Raw genomic sequence first — 19,093 nt, forward strand, 5'->3', positions numbered from 1 at the left:
GAAAAATCACTGTGCAACACCCACCATTTTAATCTGTAGGGCTCTGCTTTTAAGAAATATATAATGTTTGGGGGCTCAAAATTAATTTTCTAGCAAAAAATACTTTTTTCATGTAAACAAAAAGTGTCAGAAAGGTCTTTGTCTTCAAGTGGTTAGAAGAGTGAGTAATGTGTGACATAAGCTTCTAATGTAATGCAAAAAAATGGCAGGACAGTTCAAACCCCCCCCCCCCCCCCCATGACCCCTTTTTGGAAAGTAGACATGCCAAGCTATTTTCTGATAGGCATGTTGAGTCCATGAATTTTTTTTATATTTTGCTACAAGTTTCGGCAAAATTACAAACTTTTTTTTTTTTTGCACAAAATTGTCACTATATGATATATTGCCCAAACATGCCATGGGCATATGTGGAATTTAACCCCAAAATACATTCTGCTGCTTCTCCTGAGTATGGGGATACCACATGTGTGAGACTTTTTGGGAGCCTAGCCGTGTACAGGACCCCTAAAATCAATCACCGTCTTCAGGCTTTCTAAGGGCGTAAAATGGTGATTTCACTCCTCACTACTTGTCACAGTTTCGGAGGCCATGAAATGTCAAGATGCCACAAACCCCCCCAAATGACCCCATTTTGGAAAGTGTCAGGGCTGGGATCAGCCCTTCCTTCTCAAAGCTGGCCGCTCAGCTGTCTGCAAATTGCCAGCTCCTATCTCTCCACAGTGACTCACCTGTTGATGATATCTTGCTCATCAGTTCTGCCTACCTAAGCCGTCCAGTCCAGATGATCTCTGCCTTCGCCTTGGTCACATCTCTAGAGACGCGCTCCTGTGTTCCTGTTAAAGACTTGCTTGGCTGACATTCCTTCTGGCTCCAGATCCTGCTTGCTATTCTACTACACTCATCTCTGGCTCCCTGACATTTTGCCAGACGTTTCGCAAAAATAAAAAAAATGTATTTGTAATTTTTTTTACACAAAGTTGTCACTAAATTATATATTGTTCAAACATGGCATGGTTATATATGGAATTACACCCCAAAATACATTGTGCTGCTTCCCCTAGTGGGAAAATAAATCAGGTAAGTTTCTGGCAAGAGCACTAAGGAAAAGAAACTTTATAGAAAAAAATAAAAACAGCGTGGGGAACAGGTGTACCTTACATCAGAAATTTCAAGAGTATTCAAAAAGTTTTATAGTGCACTATAGTCAGTAAGATGAACAGCGGATCAAGCAAAAGAATTAGAATTATAAAATAAGGAAAATATACAAGCTTATTTAAACGAGGCCAAATTACCTAAATTAAGTAAGGAAAATGTTAGAGCTAGAGAGATCCATAACGCAAGAAGAAATCTCTACAGCACTAAAGGAGACAGCCACGGCAAAGAGTCCAAGGTGAAATGTATTTTCCGCAATCTACTATAAAAAAATGTAAAGACCAATTAGTTCCAAGATGATGTTCCTACTGGAATTCCAGAGATGAAGGGATGGAAATGAGGAGAGAATCACTGTATATAACTTAATGTGCCAGTTATAGACTGATATCAATATTAAATGTAGACACAAAATTGTATGCCAAAATATTAGCCACTAGATTGAAGAGATTAATACTGGACTGGATACATACAGACCAGGTGGGGATCATACCTGGGAGAGAAAGAAGAGACAACAGAGTGAGAACATTGTTACTTCTACAAAAATAAATAAAGATGGACCCCCCAATAGATGCAGAAAAAGCATTTGACAGGGTAGACCGGGGATTCGGGATGGCTGCAATACAGGAGATAAGGATTTACCCTAAAATGATTGACAGGTTAAAACACTATTTCAACATCCAACGGCAGCAGTAAAGATCAATGGGACTATATCTCAATCTTTTGAGTTATTTAATGGTACTAGACAGGGGTGTCTTCTTTCACCCCTATTGTTTATATTGAAATTGTAACCTTTATTGGCCCCTATTAGAAATAGTGTAGACATTAAAGTAGTGAAGGTAGGAAAAGAGAAAGCTCTATTTGTGGGAAAAAAAGGACGTCAATTTTGTTTGGGTGCAATGTTGCACAACCACGCAATTGTCAGTTAAAGCAACACAGTGGCGAATTGCAAAAAGTTCTCTGGTTAGGAAGGGGGTAAAATCTTCCGGGGTTGAAGCGGTTAAACAATATTAAAGAGGAAATTTAAAATATCAATGAGGTCACTTTCCTGGATAGGACTAGGGATGAACCCACGGTCTGAGCCGAACGTAAGTTCGACTCAAACATTGGGTGTTCGTTTGATCTAAAATGAACCAAACATATGGGGGTGTTTGTGGGAAATTCGAGCACTGCGGAATGCATCATAATGCACTGTGAGATCACAGTGCATTTCTGTATGATGATTGGCCAAAGCATACACATGACCTGCATCACAGCGCGCTCTGCTGAGAGGGCCCTAATTGGCCAAAGGCAGGGTGCATTTGACCAATCAACACTCAGGGGGCTAAGTCTACTGCTTACACGGTGGCCTATAGTGTAATGAATGAAGAGAGATTAGACAGCTTAGTGTTGTATATATAATAGTGTATTGAAATGGTTAAGGGGAACCCTGCACCAAAATGTAAAAAAAAAAATGGCGTGGGGCCCCCTCCCCAAAATCTATACTAGACCCTTATCCGAGCACGCAACCTGGCAGGCCGCAGTAAAAGGGGGGGGACAACAGAGCGCCCCCTCTCCTGAACCATACAAGGCCACATGCCCTCAACAGGGGCAGAGTTCCCCTTAATATCCATACCAGACCCGAAGGGCCTGGAAATGGACTGAACCCATGCTGTTTTTTTTTAAATTACTTTTTATGTATATTGTTGGCAATACATTACAGCCGCGAGCAATTTTAAATGACACTTTTTCCTTTATAAATGCCATTTTGCTGCAGGACTGTTATGAACATGGGAAATGTGCTACTTTACAAGCAGACTAAGGGGACCCCCTCCCAGGCACAATATTTAAAAGAATATTTCATTTGTATTGTTTCACTTTAAGCATTATAAAATTACTACTCCTGAAAAAACAACTGTTTTTAAAACTTTTTTTTGCATTGATACATATCCCCTGGGGCAGTACCCAGCTCCCTATACACTTTGTAAGGGCAATAACTTGTATATAAGCCTTAAAATTTGCATTTTTGATTTTTTACCTTCCTGTCCCATAGACTTTAACGGTGTTTGCATGTTCGCACAAATTTTTTGTCTGTTCGCATGTTCAGGTGCGAACTGAGCCGGGGGGGTGTTCAGCTCATCCCTAGATAGGACTTATAAATATTATCAAGATGGGAATCTTGCCAAAAGTTCTCTATAAATTTCAGATGCTCCTTATACACGTGCCACAGGTGTGTTTTAAGACATGAGAAGAAGATGATACATTAGTTTATATGGCAACACAAAAAAAAAATTGCAGTACTAAGTAAAGATAAAATACACAGACGATTAGCTTTACCAGATTTTAAAATAATTTTGAATGCAGTTTTGTTATCACAAGTTATAGATTGGACATTTAATTCACATGGGAAAAGTTGGGTTAAAATTGAAAACACATTAAGTAATACAGAATTGAATAAGGGGATATGGGTGCTACAACAGTGTAATCATTTTTCTAAGGACACAAGTGTATTAACAATGAACATATTTAAGATATGGGATTTAATACACAGAAAAAGGAAATGGGAATATAATTCACCACTAATACCACTTAAAGGGATAAATTATTTTTTTCCAGGGAACAAGACACTATTTGGAGTATGGATAAAGGATAAAAGTGCATGATTAAAGGATATCATGAAAGAGGGGGAGATTTACACAATCCAGGAATTAAGACACACAAGGGAGTTACTAGTGATAGATGAACTAAGATACCATCAGTTAGGACATTTTATAAGGACACTGCCACACCCAATAAGATCAGGAGAAAGCCTATTACCATTTGAAAAATTGCTTAACTTACAGGAAGAACCAAGACATGGAATTTCCCAGATTTATAAGATTCTTACTTTAATGTCGGAAACCATTGTTACCACCTTTCTTGGATATGTGGGAAGCAGAACTTGGTGCATCTTGGAGTGAGCAAGAGAAAGAGAAAATGTTGAAACTAGCAGACAGAACAGCAATAGATATAAACACAATAGAAACAAATTATAAATGTCTGTCAAGGTGATATATTATTATTATTATACGCGATTTATATAGCGGCAACAGTTTACGCAGCGCTTTACAATGTACAGTGTAGGGGGGAAACACAATTGCAGGAAAGTTCAATACAAAAGGTACAGGAGGGCCCTGCTCATAGAGCTTACATTCTAAAGGGACGGGGTGGTGGTACAAAAGGTAATAGTTGCAGAGAATGATTTGATGGGGGTGGCTCGGGGACAATTGTTAGGTGGGTGTGGGATAGGCTTCCCTGAATCAATGAGTTTTCAGGGATCTCCTAAAGGTGGACAGGGTAGGGGCTGATTTGGACAGACTGGGCCAGGGAGTTCCAGAGGATGGGAGAGGTTCTGGAGAAGTCTTGAAGGTGAGCATGAGAGGAGGTAACAAGGGAGCTAGAAAGCAGGAGGTCCTGGGAGGAGCGGAGGGGACGATTTGGGCGATATCTGCAGATGGTGATGTAGATGGGGGCGATGTTGTGGATGGCTTTGTATGTTATGGTTCGCATTTTGAATTTTACATGGTGGGGTAGGGGAAGCCAGTGAAGGGATTGGCAGAGAGGGGCGGCAGACACAGATTGATTAGCGAGGTGTATTAGTCTAGCAGCAGCATATAGACTGATAATAATCAGACTGAATGGGGATAGCCTGCTTAAGGGTAGGCTATTAAGGAGAGAGTTGCAGTAGTCAAATTCATTTATGTGAGCTTAAATAATCAAGGAGAGAACGAGTTGCTTTGTGGTGTCATTAGTCAGGAAGGGTCGAATTCTGGAGATATTGCAGACATGAAGACGGCAGGATTTAGCCAGTGATTGGATATGGGAGCTGAAGGAGAGTTCAGAGTCAAGGATTACACCCAGGACCCTGGCATGTGTGGAGGGACCAATGGCTGTGTTGTTGATATTAATAGTGAAGTCACCGGGAAGGGGGGGGGGGGGTCATGAAGGAGGAAATATAAAAAGCTCAGTTTTAGAAAGATTGAGTTTGAGGAAGTGGTGTGACATCCACACTGATATGTCATTCAGTAAGTTTGAGACCTGTGAGGAGATCGAGGGGGTGAGTTGAGGAGTGGAGAGATAGGTCTGGGTGTCGTAGGCATAGAGGTGGTATTGGAAACCATGGGAGGTTATCAACTGGCCCAGGGAAGAGGTATAGCGCGAGAATAGGAGGGGCCCAAGGACGGAACCTTGGGGTACCCCAACAGAAAGAGGAAAGGGAGCGGAGGAGATGGAATTGTAAGTGACACTGAAACTGCGCTGAGATAGGTAGGAGGAAAACCAGGATAAAGCAGAATCGCGGAGGCCAAGGGAGTGTAATTTGCTGAGGAGGAGCAGGTGGTCAACTGTGTCAAAGGCAGCAGAGAGGTCTAAATGTATGAGTATGGAGTAGTGCCCATTGGTTTTAGCAGTTAGTAGGTCATTGGTGAGTTTTAGTAGGGCAATTTCAGTAGAATGTTGTGGGCGGAAGCCAGACTTTAGGGGGTCAAGAAGGTTGTTGTCCATGTTAGTGACTCATTTGGTCATGGACAAGGCGTTCAATGAGCTTGGAGGCAAATGGGAACAGGGAGATGGGTCTTAAGTTGTTCAAACAGGGGGGGTCTAGTGAGGGTTTTTTCGAGTATGGGGGTAACCAGTGCATGATTGAGCAGGGAAGGAAAGGTTGTCGGAGGAGAGGGAGAGGTTTAATATGTGGGTTAGGGAGTTGAGGATAGAGTGGGAAGGTGGTCGAAGTAATTGTGAGGGGACAGGGTCCAGGGGACAGGTAGTAAGGTGGGCCATGGAGAGGAGTTTATTAACTGTGGTAACTGGGCAAACTTTGCTGGAAGGGTGTGGGAAAAGAGGAACAATGACACATATATGGTGGGAGTGTTTGAAAATACAGAAATTATGGCAAGAAGTGATAAAAACAGATTCAATCACTTTAAGAATACAAAGAAATACTCTGAGATAATGGGAATAAAAATGGGAATAAAAAAAAAAAAAAGAAGAGAGGTGGAGGGAATAAATGAAGGAAGATTATAACACATGTTTAAAGAGGAAGCAAACCCTGATGAATTTACTTCCTCTTTCATTCCCTGCCAATGCAAAGCGCTGGAGTCCATTAAGTGTCACTTACCTGACACAGGAGCCAGCGATGTCACCGCTGTCCCCTGTAGTCCGGTGCATCCATCTTCTCGGTGGGGTCTCGCTGCTCCTCCACTGTCGTTCGGCGAAGCCATGATGATGTCACTCCTGCGCATGCGCACGGGAGCCGACACGCGCGGCATCTTCGTCATTGCGCCGTAGACAGCGGTGCCTGTCTTTCGGCAAATATCTCCTAAACCGTGTAAGTTTAGCAGATATTTCTTAGACCTACAGGTAAGCCTTAATCTAGGCTTACCTGTAGGTCAAAGTGTGTTGTAAGGGTTTACAACCACTTTAAGGAATGTGGGATGGGGAAGGTTAGGGGGGATAGGGGAAAATTATATTCTTATGAATGAGAATTTTGAACAGAGTATTTTATATTTTGTATAATGTGAAATTTAATACAATTTTCATTAAAAAAATAAAAAAATGATAGTCTTCATCCCCTATTCACAAAATAAAAATTCAACTGTTTGTGTACTAGAAAATATTTAGTCTGCTCCAGGATCACATCTCTATCACTCCTTTGTAAGTCCCACTATTAAATGAAAAAGACAAGAAGGAAGCCGCACTCCAGTAAAAACATGTCTGTTGTCTAAATATATGAGATCCATGGTATTTATGGTGTGTTGTCTGATTTCACTGTACTAATGTTGTTAAAGTGGATCTGCACCCACTCCCCATTTTATTTTCATTTCCGCTTACCTTATGGTGGTATCTACACATTTCAGATACCTACCCATCCAGTGGATCCAGCATTGCCTGTCCAAGATTCTCTCATGCCTGGCCACAACTCTGTCCCAGGCCGGCATGTTCTTTCTGACATCAGCAAGAGGCCCACCAGTTCTTCCTGATTCAGCGGGTGTGCCTCCTGATGACGCACCAATAGGCCCGCCCAACTGGTGTGCATGGGGAGGCAGGGCCAGACATTTTTGCCTAAAAAAGAGGTTAAAAAAACAGCCTCAAACATATAGAGGATGGAAAGAAGGGTGGAGTGGAGGGAAGTAGTGGAAGAGGGTGAAGGTCCACTTTAAAAGTAGTTGACAATACTGATTGAATGTCAATTGCATAATGAATAATGATTTATTTATTTCTGTTTTAAAATCAAAATGTTAATGATACCCCATGAGTTTGGGTTTGCCAGTCATGTCAACAGTGTTGTGTACTGTTATTCACTTGTGTCATCTCCCAAAGCAGAAATGTCACCTCGATATTAGGCTGTAAGATCCCCATGTCGGCATATATGTCACCTTCTTGAGCTTAGAGCAGATACGTCTGTCCCTCTCCAGGATACTAAAGGAAAGCAAGTAACCTCTTCAGCTCTCACACCTGTATACAGGCATACCCCACTTTTAAATACACAATGGAGTTTATTTACTAAAGCTGGAACGTGCAAAATCAGGCTCACTGCTGCATAGAAACCAATGAGCTTCTAACCTCAGCTTGTTCAATTAAGCTTTGATAATAAAACCTGGAAGCCCATTGGTTTCTATGCAGACGTTAGCCTGATTTTGCACTTTCCAGCTTTAGTAAATAAACCCCATTGTGTACTTAAAAGTGGGGTATGCCTGTACCTCTTATGGACCAGAGCAATTTTTTACATTTCAGCTATGTGCCTAGTTTCTTTGATAACTTTGTAATGTCCTATTATGACAAAGTAATACATACATTGTGTAGCACTGACCCCCGAAGGAGCGGCTGATTTTATGGGCTGACTGTTTACCTTCTCCACCTCGTTGTTCTTGTCTAGGGGTTCCCGAGGTTGATGGCCAAATAACTGCAGAGACCGACACTTGAATCCCTTTTGAGGAATTTTTATTTGCATAAAACGTTGAACAAAACATAGTCTCTCAGTTGGGAATAGAGGGTATGGGTAGGAAAGCTCAGGTACTTGTTTGGAAACTGCTGACACTTGAAATGTCTCTCTCTAGATGATCCAAGGAATAGCCACTCACAACTGGATGCTTCAACTGTGGGATAAATCCTGGTTCATGGATTTAGCAGCCGACAAGTGATTCAAACTTTGCAAAGTCTCTGCCACAGACTTGGTTATAAAACTTTAGCTGAACACAGAAAGTCTCTCACAAAAACTTAGTTGTAACCAACCAAAGGATGAAATTAGGAACTTTCTTACGGTACCAGAATCTTGCAGCCGGTCCGGCCATACCATAAGCATGCGGATTTACTTGGTGTCCTTACAGCTCAACTTCCAGGCTCTTACCGAGCAGCCAGCCTCGTGCGTGATCCTCTTTCGAAAAGTCCTCCCCTGGTTGCGGTTGAGTTGAGTTGCTGGGCCTCTCCAAAACCCGAGACGGCTCCGGACCACCTTGAAATCCTCCTTCCAGTTACCGCGCCTCGGATTAGCCAGCCTGAGACTCGGAAAATGGATGGATCCGCACCCCAGGCCATGAGGGCCTCTGGGGGCTGGTCAGGAGGACCAGGACCACGGTGTCAGAACATACTTCTGGCCCGGAACCCAGAACCACGTGACTTCAGCACCTTAAGTTCCCTCTCCCGGAATTCACAGCAAGACAACTCACCCACTGATTGGCTCTGAGAGAGAGATTGGTACCCAATGAGTCCAACCAGACTGCGTTCCAATGCCTCTCAGAGGTGATACATACACCTATGACCAGGCAGAACATAGTAATGTCCAGCCAAACTGATGCCAGAATCACAATTTAGTGAAATTAACCCCAAGACCAAACTATAGTCTAGGGAAAAAAACTAAATTTACAAACATAGCGCGTACTCTTAAGGAGTAGCGGTGCTACAATTGTTTAATGGGATAAAAATTATTTCTTTTGGTAATATCATTTAAATCTTTCTTTTGCTAATATTATTATAATTTTTATGCAATCTAAGCACAAATTTATTTTTTTTGACTGGTGTTCATTTTAACCACTTGCCGACCATCTCACGCCGATATACATTGGCAAAGTACCCGTACATCGTAGCATCATTCGCGTCTAGCGGGCACGCCCACCCGCCACGTGCCACAGGAGCGTGCTCGCGTGTGTCGCAGACCCGATGTCCACTGGTGGCCCACGATCGTGGCACAGAGAGGCAGATTGGGGAGATGCCTATGTAAACAAGGCATTTCCCTGTTCTGACTAGCAACATGACAGGGATTGACAGCTCCCAATGATCGGGAGCAGTGATCTCTGTCATGTTCTAGTGAGCCCACCTCACCTACAGTTAGAACATGCTGAGGGAACACAGTTAACCCCTTGATTGCCCCCCAGTGTTTAACCCCTTCCCTGCCAGTGACATTTATTATAGCAAAAAGTAAAAAATATTGCTTCTTTTCAAAATTGTCGCTGTTTTTTGTTTATAGCGCAAAAAATAAAAACCGCAGAGGTGATCAAATGCCCCCAAAAGAAAGCTCTATTTGTTGATTGAGTACAACGTCGCACGACCGCACAATTGTCAGTTAAAGCGACGCAGTGCTGTATCGCAAAAAAGGGCTTGGTCAGGAAGGAGGTAAATTCTCCCGGGGCTGAAGTGGTTAAAAATGCAAGTGTATTAACGTAGATGTGCACTCACTGATAGTGAATCTGGAGGGAGCTCAGACTAGTGTATGAAGAGATTACCCTTAGAGATCCCAAACTTCTGACCTCTGTGAAATGAGAGCAGTGAGTGGTGTTGCTCCTAGTAAGTAATGGGCCAATGGCAGCAATCAAAGAAAATAAAGAACAGAGCAATCACAACACGTCACTCTTTTTATATTTAGTTACAAATTCCAAAGGCCAAAAGAAATTTAAACACATCCAGACGATGACTGTCTTTTTCGTGCATAAGAAAAGATCATCATCTGGATGTGCTTTAACTGTTTTTCCTCGTGCCCCCATGGCAGCATACCTGTGATAGCTCCGCCCCGGAGTCCTCCCCTCAGGATAGTTAATAGCTTATAAAAATGACCAACCTACCCCCCCTAGCATTCTCCTTTTTTTCCTCATACCTAACGGATAGTGTTTGGACGTATCTTACCTCTGCCGTTTCCGTCTGGGTTCAGGCCTCTCCCAGATGCAGTCCCCATTCTTGGGTTGCTAACCAGCGCTTATAAGAAGGGAGCCCCTCCTGGGGGTCTTTTAGGGCAGCAGCCACTTCCTATGTGGGAAATCGGTTCTGCTTGAAGGCAAAGCTGTCAGTCGGTGGGGCAGGTAGGGGCTCACTTTTGAGCTTTCCCTTTTCATTGTGCTGTTTTCCCTATCTTTCTGCTGTATTTCGGGCGGTGTAAAATGAAGCAAGCGCTGGGGCGCGCAGCGCTGTACTATGTCTAAAGTTATGCTGGTCGGTGCGCGGAAGGGACGGCGCGGCCGTTCTGCGCATGCGCGGGCGCCTGACGCTGTCGGCACCATCTTGGAGAAGGGAAGAACAGGTAGTGATGCCCTTCGGTGGGGGTGGGCGGAGCAGAGAAAGGGGATGGGAGGTTCCTTCCTCTAGTTAGGGGCTGTAGGTTCAGTAGGAGGCAGGCGTAGCCAGCTGCAGGTGCTGCCTCCTGAGTGCTCCGTGCGGACTGGAACCTGATTGCTTAGTAAGTAAAAAAGAAATAGAGGAAAATAAATTAGGGAGGGGGAGGGACTGTAGTGCGGTTTGTCTATAGGTTTTGCCTTGTGCGTGATTCTTTCCCTGTATTTGTTTTTTGTTCTCTAAAATAAAGAAATATAAAAAAAAGAAGATATATAAAAGAGAGTAAAAGGGGGAGATAATTTAGAGGGTTGTGAGGAAGACAGGGAGATGGATTTGGAACTATTTTTTTTCATTTGGGGCATTTTTCATGAAGTAAAAATTGTGGAGGAAGTTATAGAATAAATCTGTAGGTAGGGGTGTACAGTTGGGTATATTTGAATATATATATATAGGTATGTTTTATGTATATATATATATATATATATATATATATATATATATATATATATATATATATATATATATATATATATATATATATATATATATACACACATATATATATATATATATATATATATATATATATATATATGTTAAAGGGGGGGTGTATATTCATGGGGTCTCATGGGATTCTATTGTGCTTTCTTTAGTATTCTGTCCAGTCACTTTTCGCCCTTGCATGCCCTGCGATTATGAGTCAGCCGCCGCTAGACCAAGACCCTCGCTTTCTTAGGTAAGGGTACATGCCAAAAGACTTTTTCTTCCATTTTTTTTATTGCCAAACAAAAAGAGAGCCTTGCGCTGTTACCTTTCGTTTCAGCCCTTTACACCAGAGCGCGTCTAACCAGACGTCTGGTCATCGCAACGGACGCACACGTCCAAGCTCAGCACACAGCCGTTCATCTAGCTCTCATCATTCTTTGCAAAGATCAAGTTCCAAAAGGCACCCCCAATGTCTGATAAACTGATCTGTAAAGACTGTTTTCAAGCCTACGCGGAGCACGAAAAGGTGGAGGTGGAACAAGTTACAGAATTGATTAAAAGAGTAGTGAAAGACTCATTAGCAGAACTAATTCATACGACTCCCACCCTGCAAGACACGCTTAAGGGTCAAACATCAGAAATGACTAATCAGGGTCAATCATCCACAGACCAGGCAGGCACTCCTGCAACCCCGCCTCCCTTATCAGCTGGGGACAGACCCAATTCGGAGGATTCCTCAGATGATTCAGATCCTTCGGGCTTTAATTTCTCATTAGTGCAGCCCTTTGTCTTAGCAGTAAAACATCGGCTGGGAGGAAGTGGAAGAACCTCCCAAAAAGGCAAAAACCTTCTTTCCATTCCTGAAAAAGAGACTGAATTTTTTTCCCTTCCTAGAGGAAGTTAAAGATTTAATAGAGGGGGAATGGAAGAGGACAGATAAACGCTTCTCTCTAAATAGGCTCTAGAAGTTGTACCCACTGAACGGCGTATCCAGGAAGGCCGAATCGGAATGCGGCCTTCCTGGATACGCCGCCAGTAGTGGACGCAGCAGTGGTGCGTTTGGCCAAGAACATTACTCTGCCTATGGAGGATTTGGCCTCCTTTAAGGATCCTCTGGACAGGCGTATAGATGCGGATTTGAAAAAAACCTATCAGCTGGCGGGAGGAGCTTGTAGACCGGCGGTAGCCTTACCCTCGGTGTCTAATGCCATTAGAGTTTGGACAGATAACATTGAAGTTGCCATCCGAGAAGAGGTCCCAAAGGAAGACATTATAAAGGCGTTAGAAGAGCTCAAGCTGTCAGCAGACTTTATTGGAGAAGCCGCAATTGACTCCGTGAGATATGCGGCTAGGGCAATGTTGCACACAATCATGGCTAAGCGCGCGCTATGGCTAAAGCCATGGGCTGCCGACGCAGCATCAAAACAAAACTGGTACAAAATCCCGTTTGATGGGAAGGCGCTCTTTGGAGAAAGATTGGAGAAGGCAATATCTAGAGTGACAGGAGGGAAGTCGGGCCTACTTTCCCAGGATAGAAGAGTGAGGCGGTCACGTGTGGTGTCAACAAAATTCCAAGCATCCAGGAATAGAAGTTTCTCTAACTTTAGACAGGGTAAAGACCCCAAGAAGAATTGGAGGAGTACTCAGGTCACGTTTTTAAAGGCGAATAAACAGAGAGGTCTCTCCAACACTCAGGAGGCCACTTTGACAAGAGGCCACTCCAGCGAGTAGAGGCCAGGTTGAAGAGGTTTGCGGAAGTATGGGCCAGTCGATGCGAAGATCTGTGGGTGGTCTCTACGATCCATTTTGGCCATTTTTGGACCTTTCAAGAAGGGGTCCCGCAAGATTTGTTCGTTCCAACGAGAAGTCCAACGTCACCGCAGAAAGCAGAAGCTTTGCAGAAATATCTACACCTTCTTGTAGCACAACAGGCAGTTTTACCGGTCCCTCCCTCCGAAAGGTTCACGGGATTCTATTTTCCTCTCTTCCTCATCCCCAAAAAGAGTGGAGAATGGAGACCAGTGGTGGATCTGAAGAGGTTAAATCGTTTCATACAGCTCGACTCGTTCAAGATGGAATCCTTGCAGACGATCACTCAAATGGTCCAACCAGGAGATTGGATGGTATCAGTAGACTTGCAAGATGCTTATTTCCATGTTCCCGTGTTGCCAGCATTCCAAAGATATTTGAGAGTGGCAATAGGATCAACAAATCTCCAGTTTCAATGCCTGCCATTTGGCCTATGTACATCACCAAGAATATTCTCAAAAGTTCTAGTTTCAATCCTGGCACCTCTCAGGGAAAAAGGGCTTCAAGTCTTTTACTTTCTGGACGACATCTTACTGCTAGCGTCCAATCAAGCCCAGTTACGGGACCACAAGGAGATTCTGCTGAGGACTCTGAAAGAGTTTGGATGGTTAGTAAATACAGAGAAGAGTCACCTAACCCCAACGCAGGTGATGATTTACCTAGGTGCTCTATTCGACACCAGGGCGCCTCCCTCCTCAGAAGGTGAAGACGATTGCTCAGAAGATGATCCACATCAGATCGCTCTCCCACCTGTCAGCCTCGAATTGCCTGAGTTTAATCGGGACCATGGCAGCTTGCATTCCGATGTTACCTTGGGCGCATTGGCATATGAGGACTTTTCAATGTGGCTTTTTGACGCAGTGGAGGAGGAAGTCCCTATGTCAGAGAATATCAATTTCTGTTTCCATGAAGAGGGGTCTCCTCTGGTGGTCGAAGGAAGACCTAATTTCAAAACCTCGGCTCCTGCAATGCCCTTCCTGGACCATTCTTACCACCGACACGAGTTCGAAAGGGTGGGGAGCACACTGCGATCACCTGGCAGTACAAGGGAGATGGGACGTCCCCGTGGCAGGGTTAGTCTCCAACGTCTTAGAGCTGAGAGCAGTGTATTTAGCTTTGTTAAGTCTAAAAGAACATCTACGACAGAGACAAGTGCTAGTACGGATAGACAACAGAGCAGCGGTGTCATATATACAGAGGCAGGGGGGGACGCACAGCATCACTTTACTAAGGGAAGTGGAACCCATCATGTTATGGACGGAAAGAAATGTATTGGATTTAAAGGCAGTTTACCTTCCGGGACGTTTGAATCACCAGGTGGATCGCCTATCACGTTGTTTTCCAGACAGCAACGAGTGGGCAATGCACCCATCAGTGTTCAGTTGGATCATGAATCTCCAGAAGCCGCCAGAAATAGATCTCTTTGCCTCTCCAATGAATGCAAAGCTGCCGAGGTTTCTATCCCGCCTGCCTCATCCCCGAGCAGAAGCATCCCTCTCGAGTCCATGGCTATGCGAGACCGCATATGCGTTTCCCCCCAGACCCTTGATCGCGAAGTTCTTAATCAGATTATCAATGGAGCCAGTCAGAGTGATAGCTATTCTGCCTTACTGGCCGAAGAGGCCGTGGTTCCCTTGGGCTGTGAACCTCAGCGTATGCCCGCCGTTCAAGATCCCTGTGTTCCCGCAGCTTCTCTCACAGGGGAAATTGATGCACCCAGCTCCTCACAAACTGAAGCTACATGTTTGGATATTGAGCGGGAGAAGTTCCAGTCATTGGGATTCTCAGCGGGAGTAATCTCGACTCTCCTGAAGGCTAGGAAACCTTCCACAAACTTTATCTATTCTAAGATATGGAATAATTTCAAAACTTTTGCAGTGAGCAAACGAGGGGATCCCACCAGTCCATCTACCTCAATCGTTTTGGAGTTTCTGCAGAATGGTTTAGACCTGGGGCTCAGTTTAAGTTCATTAAAAGTTCAAGTAGCAGCAATTTCAGCAAGTACCCACTTGAAATGGGCAGAAGATGCTCTCTAATACAGTTTCTCAAAGCAATCAAGAAGATCCGCCCTCCAGTAAAACGAGCTTTCCCAGCCTGGGACCTACCTTTTGTGCTAGACTGTCTGATAGCGCAGCCTTTTAGTCCATTGGAGGCCGCTTCACTATGGATCCTAACGCTCAAAACAGTTTTTCTAGTTGCTATAACGTCGGGGAAAAGAGCTTCAGAATTGCAGGTGTTAGGAGCAGAGAAAGAACACATAGTTTTCTTCCTGGGTAGGGTGGAACTGCGGACAGTACAGGGATTTGTCCCAAAAGTGTCATCCCGATCCACTCTCTCTGAGGTTTGGATACTCCCTTCGTTCACGGATCCTCTATCTGGTTCGCTGCAAGAGTTGGATATTTGTAAAGTTCTAGCACGTTATTTGCAGGCCACAAGTCCTTTCAGAGCATCGGATAGATTATTCGTACTACCATGGGGCAAAAATAAAGGGAAAGGAGCCACATCGAGGATGATAGCTTCATGGATTTGTAGGTTAATCCAAAGTGTGTATAGCGCTAGAGGGTTGGAGCCTCCGGCGGTGAAAGCCCATTCGACGAGAGCAGTTTCTTCTTCGTGGGTGTATCGTTGGAAACGATCTGTAAAGCGGCCACATGTACGTCGCCAAATACGTTCATGCGGCATTACAGGATTGACCCAGGAGCACTCACTTCAGTCGAATTCTGGAAAAGGGCAATTGAAGCAGCTATCGCGTTTCCTTAAGTAAAATTTTCTTTGAAGCAGTACCCACCCTGGTCTTAGCTATTTATTGTATCACAGGTATGCTGCCATGGGGGCACCAGGAAAACTGAAAATTGTTTCATACTTACTGTAATTTTCCTTTCCTGGTGCCTACCCATGGCAGTATACGCTCCCTCCCTTGGTATTTGATATAATTGGAGAATGCTAGGGGGGGTAGGTTGGTCATTTTTATAAGCTATTAACTATCCTGAGGGGAGGACTCCGGGGCGGAGCTATCACAGGTATGCTGCCATGGGTAGGCACCAGGAAAGGAAAATTACAGTAAGTATGAAACTATTTTCTGTTTTATTCTTTGGCATTTATAATAACATTAAAATTTTGATTCTGGTACAAAGTATTTTAAAGTTATTTATAAATGCAATAAAGGGTTTTTTTGTTTTAGTTTTTTTACTTTTGTGCATTTTTCCCCCATGACACAAAAAATTTGCAAACAAAGCAAATGCAAATGAAAATGATAATAATAAAAAAGGATTTAAAAAAATCTACCAAAAAATAACTAAGAGGCAAAGAGTAAGAAGAGACTAGTTAACTTAAGTTAAATTTAAAAAATAAATAAAGGGTAAAGCAGTAACAAATTTGATTCAGAAGCATGGAAACTCCCATGATTGACTTCTCATCCTGAAAGTGCTAGACATGTGCGGTTTATTTCCTACGAATTGAAAATTTGTACGAATTTCCGAATATTCGTACATTCAGAAGCATCTGAAATGCAAATTTCTATGCTTCCGAATTGTATACAAAATACGAAATTTTGTTGGCAAATTTCGGATCCAAATTCCGTTACAACGGAAAAGTGACTGGTGTTTTGTTGACCAATCAGAGGTTTTCTTCTACTGCTGAGTGAGGGTTGGGAAAATGACCTTTTTTAATATGGGAGTGGGAGACTGGTACTGGTAGTCGATGGGAAATTCAGAATCAGACAAAATAAGAATGTTTGTTAATATTGTTTTATTATTTTCATAATAATTATGATTATTCGTTATGATGAAGTTAAAAACCCAGGAAGTGATGAGCACAGCACAGGGATGGTAGGAGCCCCTCATAATGAGCACAGCAGGGATACAGCTCAAGGAGGAAGTCAATATAGCACAGGGATGGTGGGAGCCCCTCATAATGAGCACAGCAGGGGTACAAACCCAGGAAGTCCGCACAGCACAGGGATGATGGGAGCCCCTCATAATGAGCACAGCACAGGGATGGTGGGAGCCCCTCATAATGAGCACAGCAGGGGTATAGCTCCAGGAGGAAGTCAGCACAGCACAGGGATGGTGGAAGCCCCTCATAATGAGCATAATGTGTCAACAACTGCCATATTGAGAAAGGTATCTTTTGCTTTTTTAATTCATCATAACCCACGTTCATAATTCTTGCGAAAAGTTAATGAACCTAGGGAAAATTTGTATTTCGTATGAATTCAAATTGAATTTCGGACACGAACTACGAAATACGAATTAACTGCTAATACAAAACGGAAGGGAATGGAACAAAACAAATTTATTGATGGTGCACATGTCTAGAAAGTGCCTGGCTGTCATGCTTTGCTGATGCCCTAGTTATATAAAAAAGACCTTTTGGCTTTACTGCATACTAATTTTACAGGTACGTGACTCAAAATATATTAAAGCTATCAGCACAATAGCCAGTCAAATAGCATTTTCAGAAGGTCAGTAATGGCAGTCCCATGTTTCTGTTAGAAAAAGTTTACTTTCAGCAGTCTGCAAAGTTTAAAGTAACCAGTTGTTTTATTTTCCCATTTTTCTTTTAATGGTCAAGAGTGGAGAAAAAGTAAACCACGAGATGTAATAATTTATAAAACACAGGATGACATTTTGTATGGCTCATTCTGTTACACCACATCCTGTATGTGAATAATAAAATAAAAAAAGATTTAACTGCTATAGAATTAAAAATAAAATTCCATAACCTTTGTTAACCCACATCCTTACAATTAACTCTACATCAAATATGAGCCCTGTGTCTGGTTATTTTCCCTGTAGCCAATACTAATGAACAACTATGTCAAGTTAACCTGTGTTTTACCCAACTGCTCAACCACAGCAGAGGAGATAGGTTCACTTCAATGTCTCCTTCTATAAAATTAAAAGAAACCTAATCACTCCACACAGCCAATTACCAGCACTGTTACATGCAACTTCATGGCTCAACTTTATCTACACTCCTGGTGGCTAAATTGAGGGGTTTTAAGGAAAAGTGAAAATTTGCTTCTGGGAGGGGACCTTAAAACAAACCTATTGCTTTGCTAGGTAAAGTTTTTAGGCTCCTTTCACAGGGGCGGCCAGGGGATGGTAAAAACAGGAAGTTGATCCATGTTTTGACCGTCCTCTGACCTCCCATCTACGAGTGAGTTGACACTGCTATCGCTTTGCAGAAATTTTAAATCAACTCACCAAGTTGGACAGATGGCATTGTCAAAGTGAATGGGATCATGCTGCAGCCATGAGCCAAACACTTGGCTCTCAGTTGCGGTGCAGTCCCACAAAGCAAAGTCCCTGTTTGGCAGTGAAAAAAAAACAGGCAACAGGAGATTGCCTGGATACCTGCAAATAGGGTTGCATGCAAGGAAATGCATAGATGTGAATGGAGCCTTATTGTTTGTGTGTCATCTCATCAATTTCACTTTCAGTCCCCATTCACATCTAGCATAGTGGGAGGGCACGTTTTGGGGCTCTTTTTTCCTGTGACACGCAAAGGACAGCCTGTTGATTTCAATTGGCTGCACTATACATGTGGTTAATGGGACATTCTGGCTTTTTGTGGGTTGTGTGTTTTTGCAGCATTTGCCCCTGGTTTTTTCAAATGGCAAAATGTGTGCTTGCTTCTGTGTTTGGTGTGACGGTAACAATTAATGGCACTGAAAGTGCAACTAGTAATTTTAGGTGTGTAAACATGGCCATACACTATGCAATCTGATTTTATATTGTGCAGTTGGTGAGAAGGGAGATCACTGATTGATCGCATTTCATTTAAAATCGTACAACTGGAAATGGGAGGGTGGATAGTGCAGGGTGTGTGCTAATGAGGTCAGCTGGTCAACTCCTTCCTGTGTCATGACCTAAAGTCTGATCAGGAAGAAAGACATTACAAGTGTAAACGTCTGAATACATGGATGAGGACAAGAAAAGTAAGTGACTGTAGATTTAATGGAAAGCTTTGATATTTTTGCAAAAAATGTACATGAATGCTATATTGGTGCATGGGGGGCTGGAATTTTGAAAAAAAATAAAAAAGTGTACGAAGGTGAACTTACCCTTTAAAACAACTAAAATGGCACTTT

The 19,093-nt window shown here is 43.0% G+C and overlaps 1 protein-coding gene and 1 gene segment (V, D, J or C); both read left to right on the forward strand.

Moving 5' to 3' along the window:
• The window catches only part of LOC143960253 (immunoglobulin heavy constant mu-like), a 140,827-nt gene that overhangs the window by 47,279 nt on the left and 74,455 nt on the right, over nucleotides 1–19,093 (forward strand).
• Nucleotides 18,570–19,093, forward strand: part of LOC143960247 (uncharacterized) — a 181,753-nt gene continuing 181,229 nt past the window's right edge. Inside the window, exon 1 of the mRNA XM_077468627.1 lies at nucleotides 18,570–18,940. Coding sequence (XP_077324753.1) covers nucleotides 18,922–18,940 — 19 coding nt within the window. The 5' untranslated portion in view covers nucleotides 18,570–18,921. The remainder of the gene's footprint in view (nucleotides 18,941–19,093) is intronic.

Source organism: Lithobates pipiens, unplaced genomic scaffold (genome assembly GCF_037356315.1).
Source record: "Lithobates pipiens isolate NorthernLeopardFrog02 unplaced genomic scaffold, aLitPip1_a1.2 Scaffold_11, whole genome shotgun sequence".
Taxonomy (NCBI): domain Eukaryota; kingdom Metazoa; phylum Chordata; class Amphibia; order Anura; family Ranidae; genus Lithobates; species Lithobates pipiens.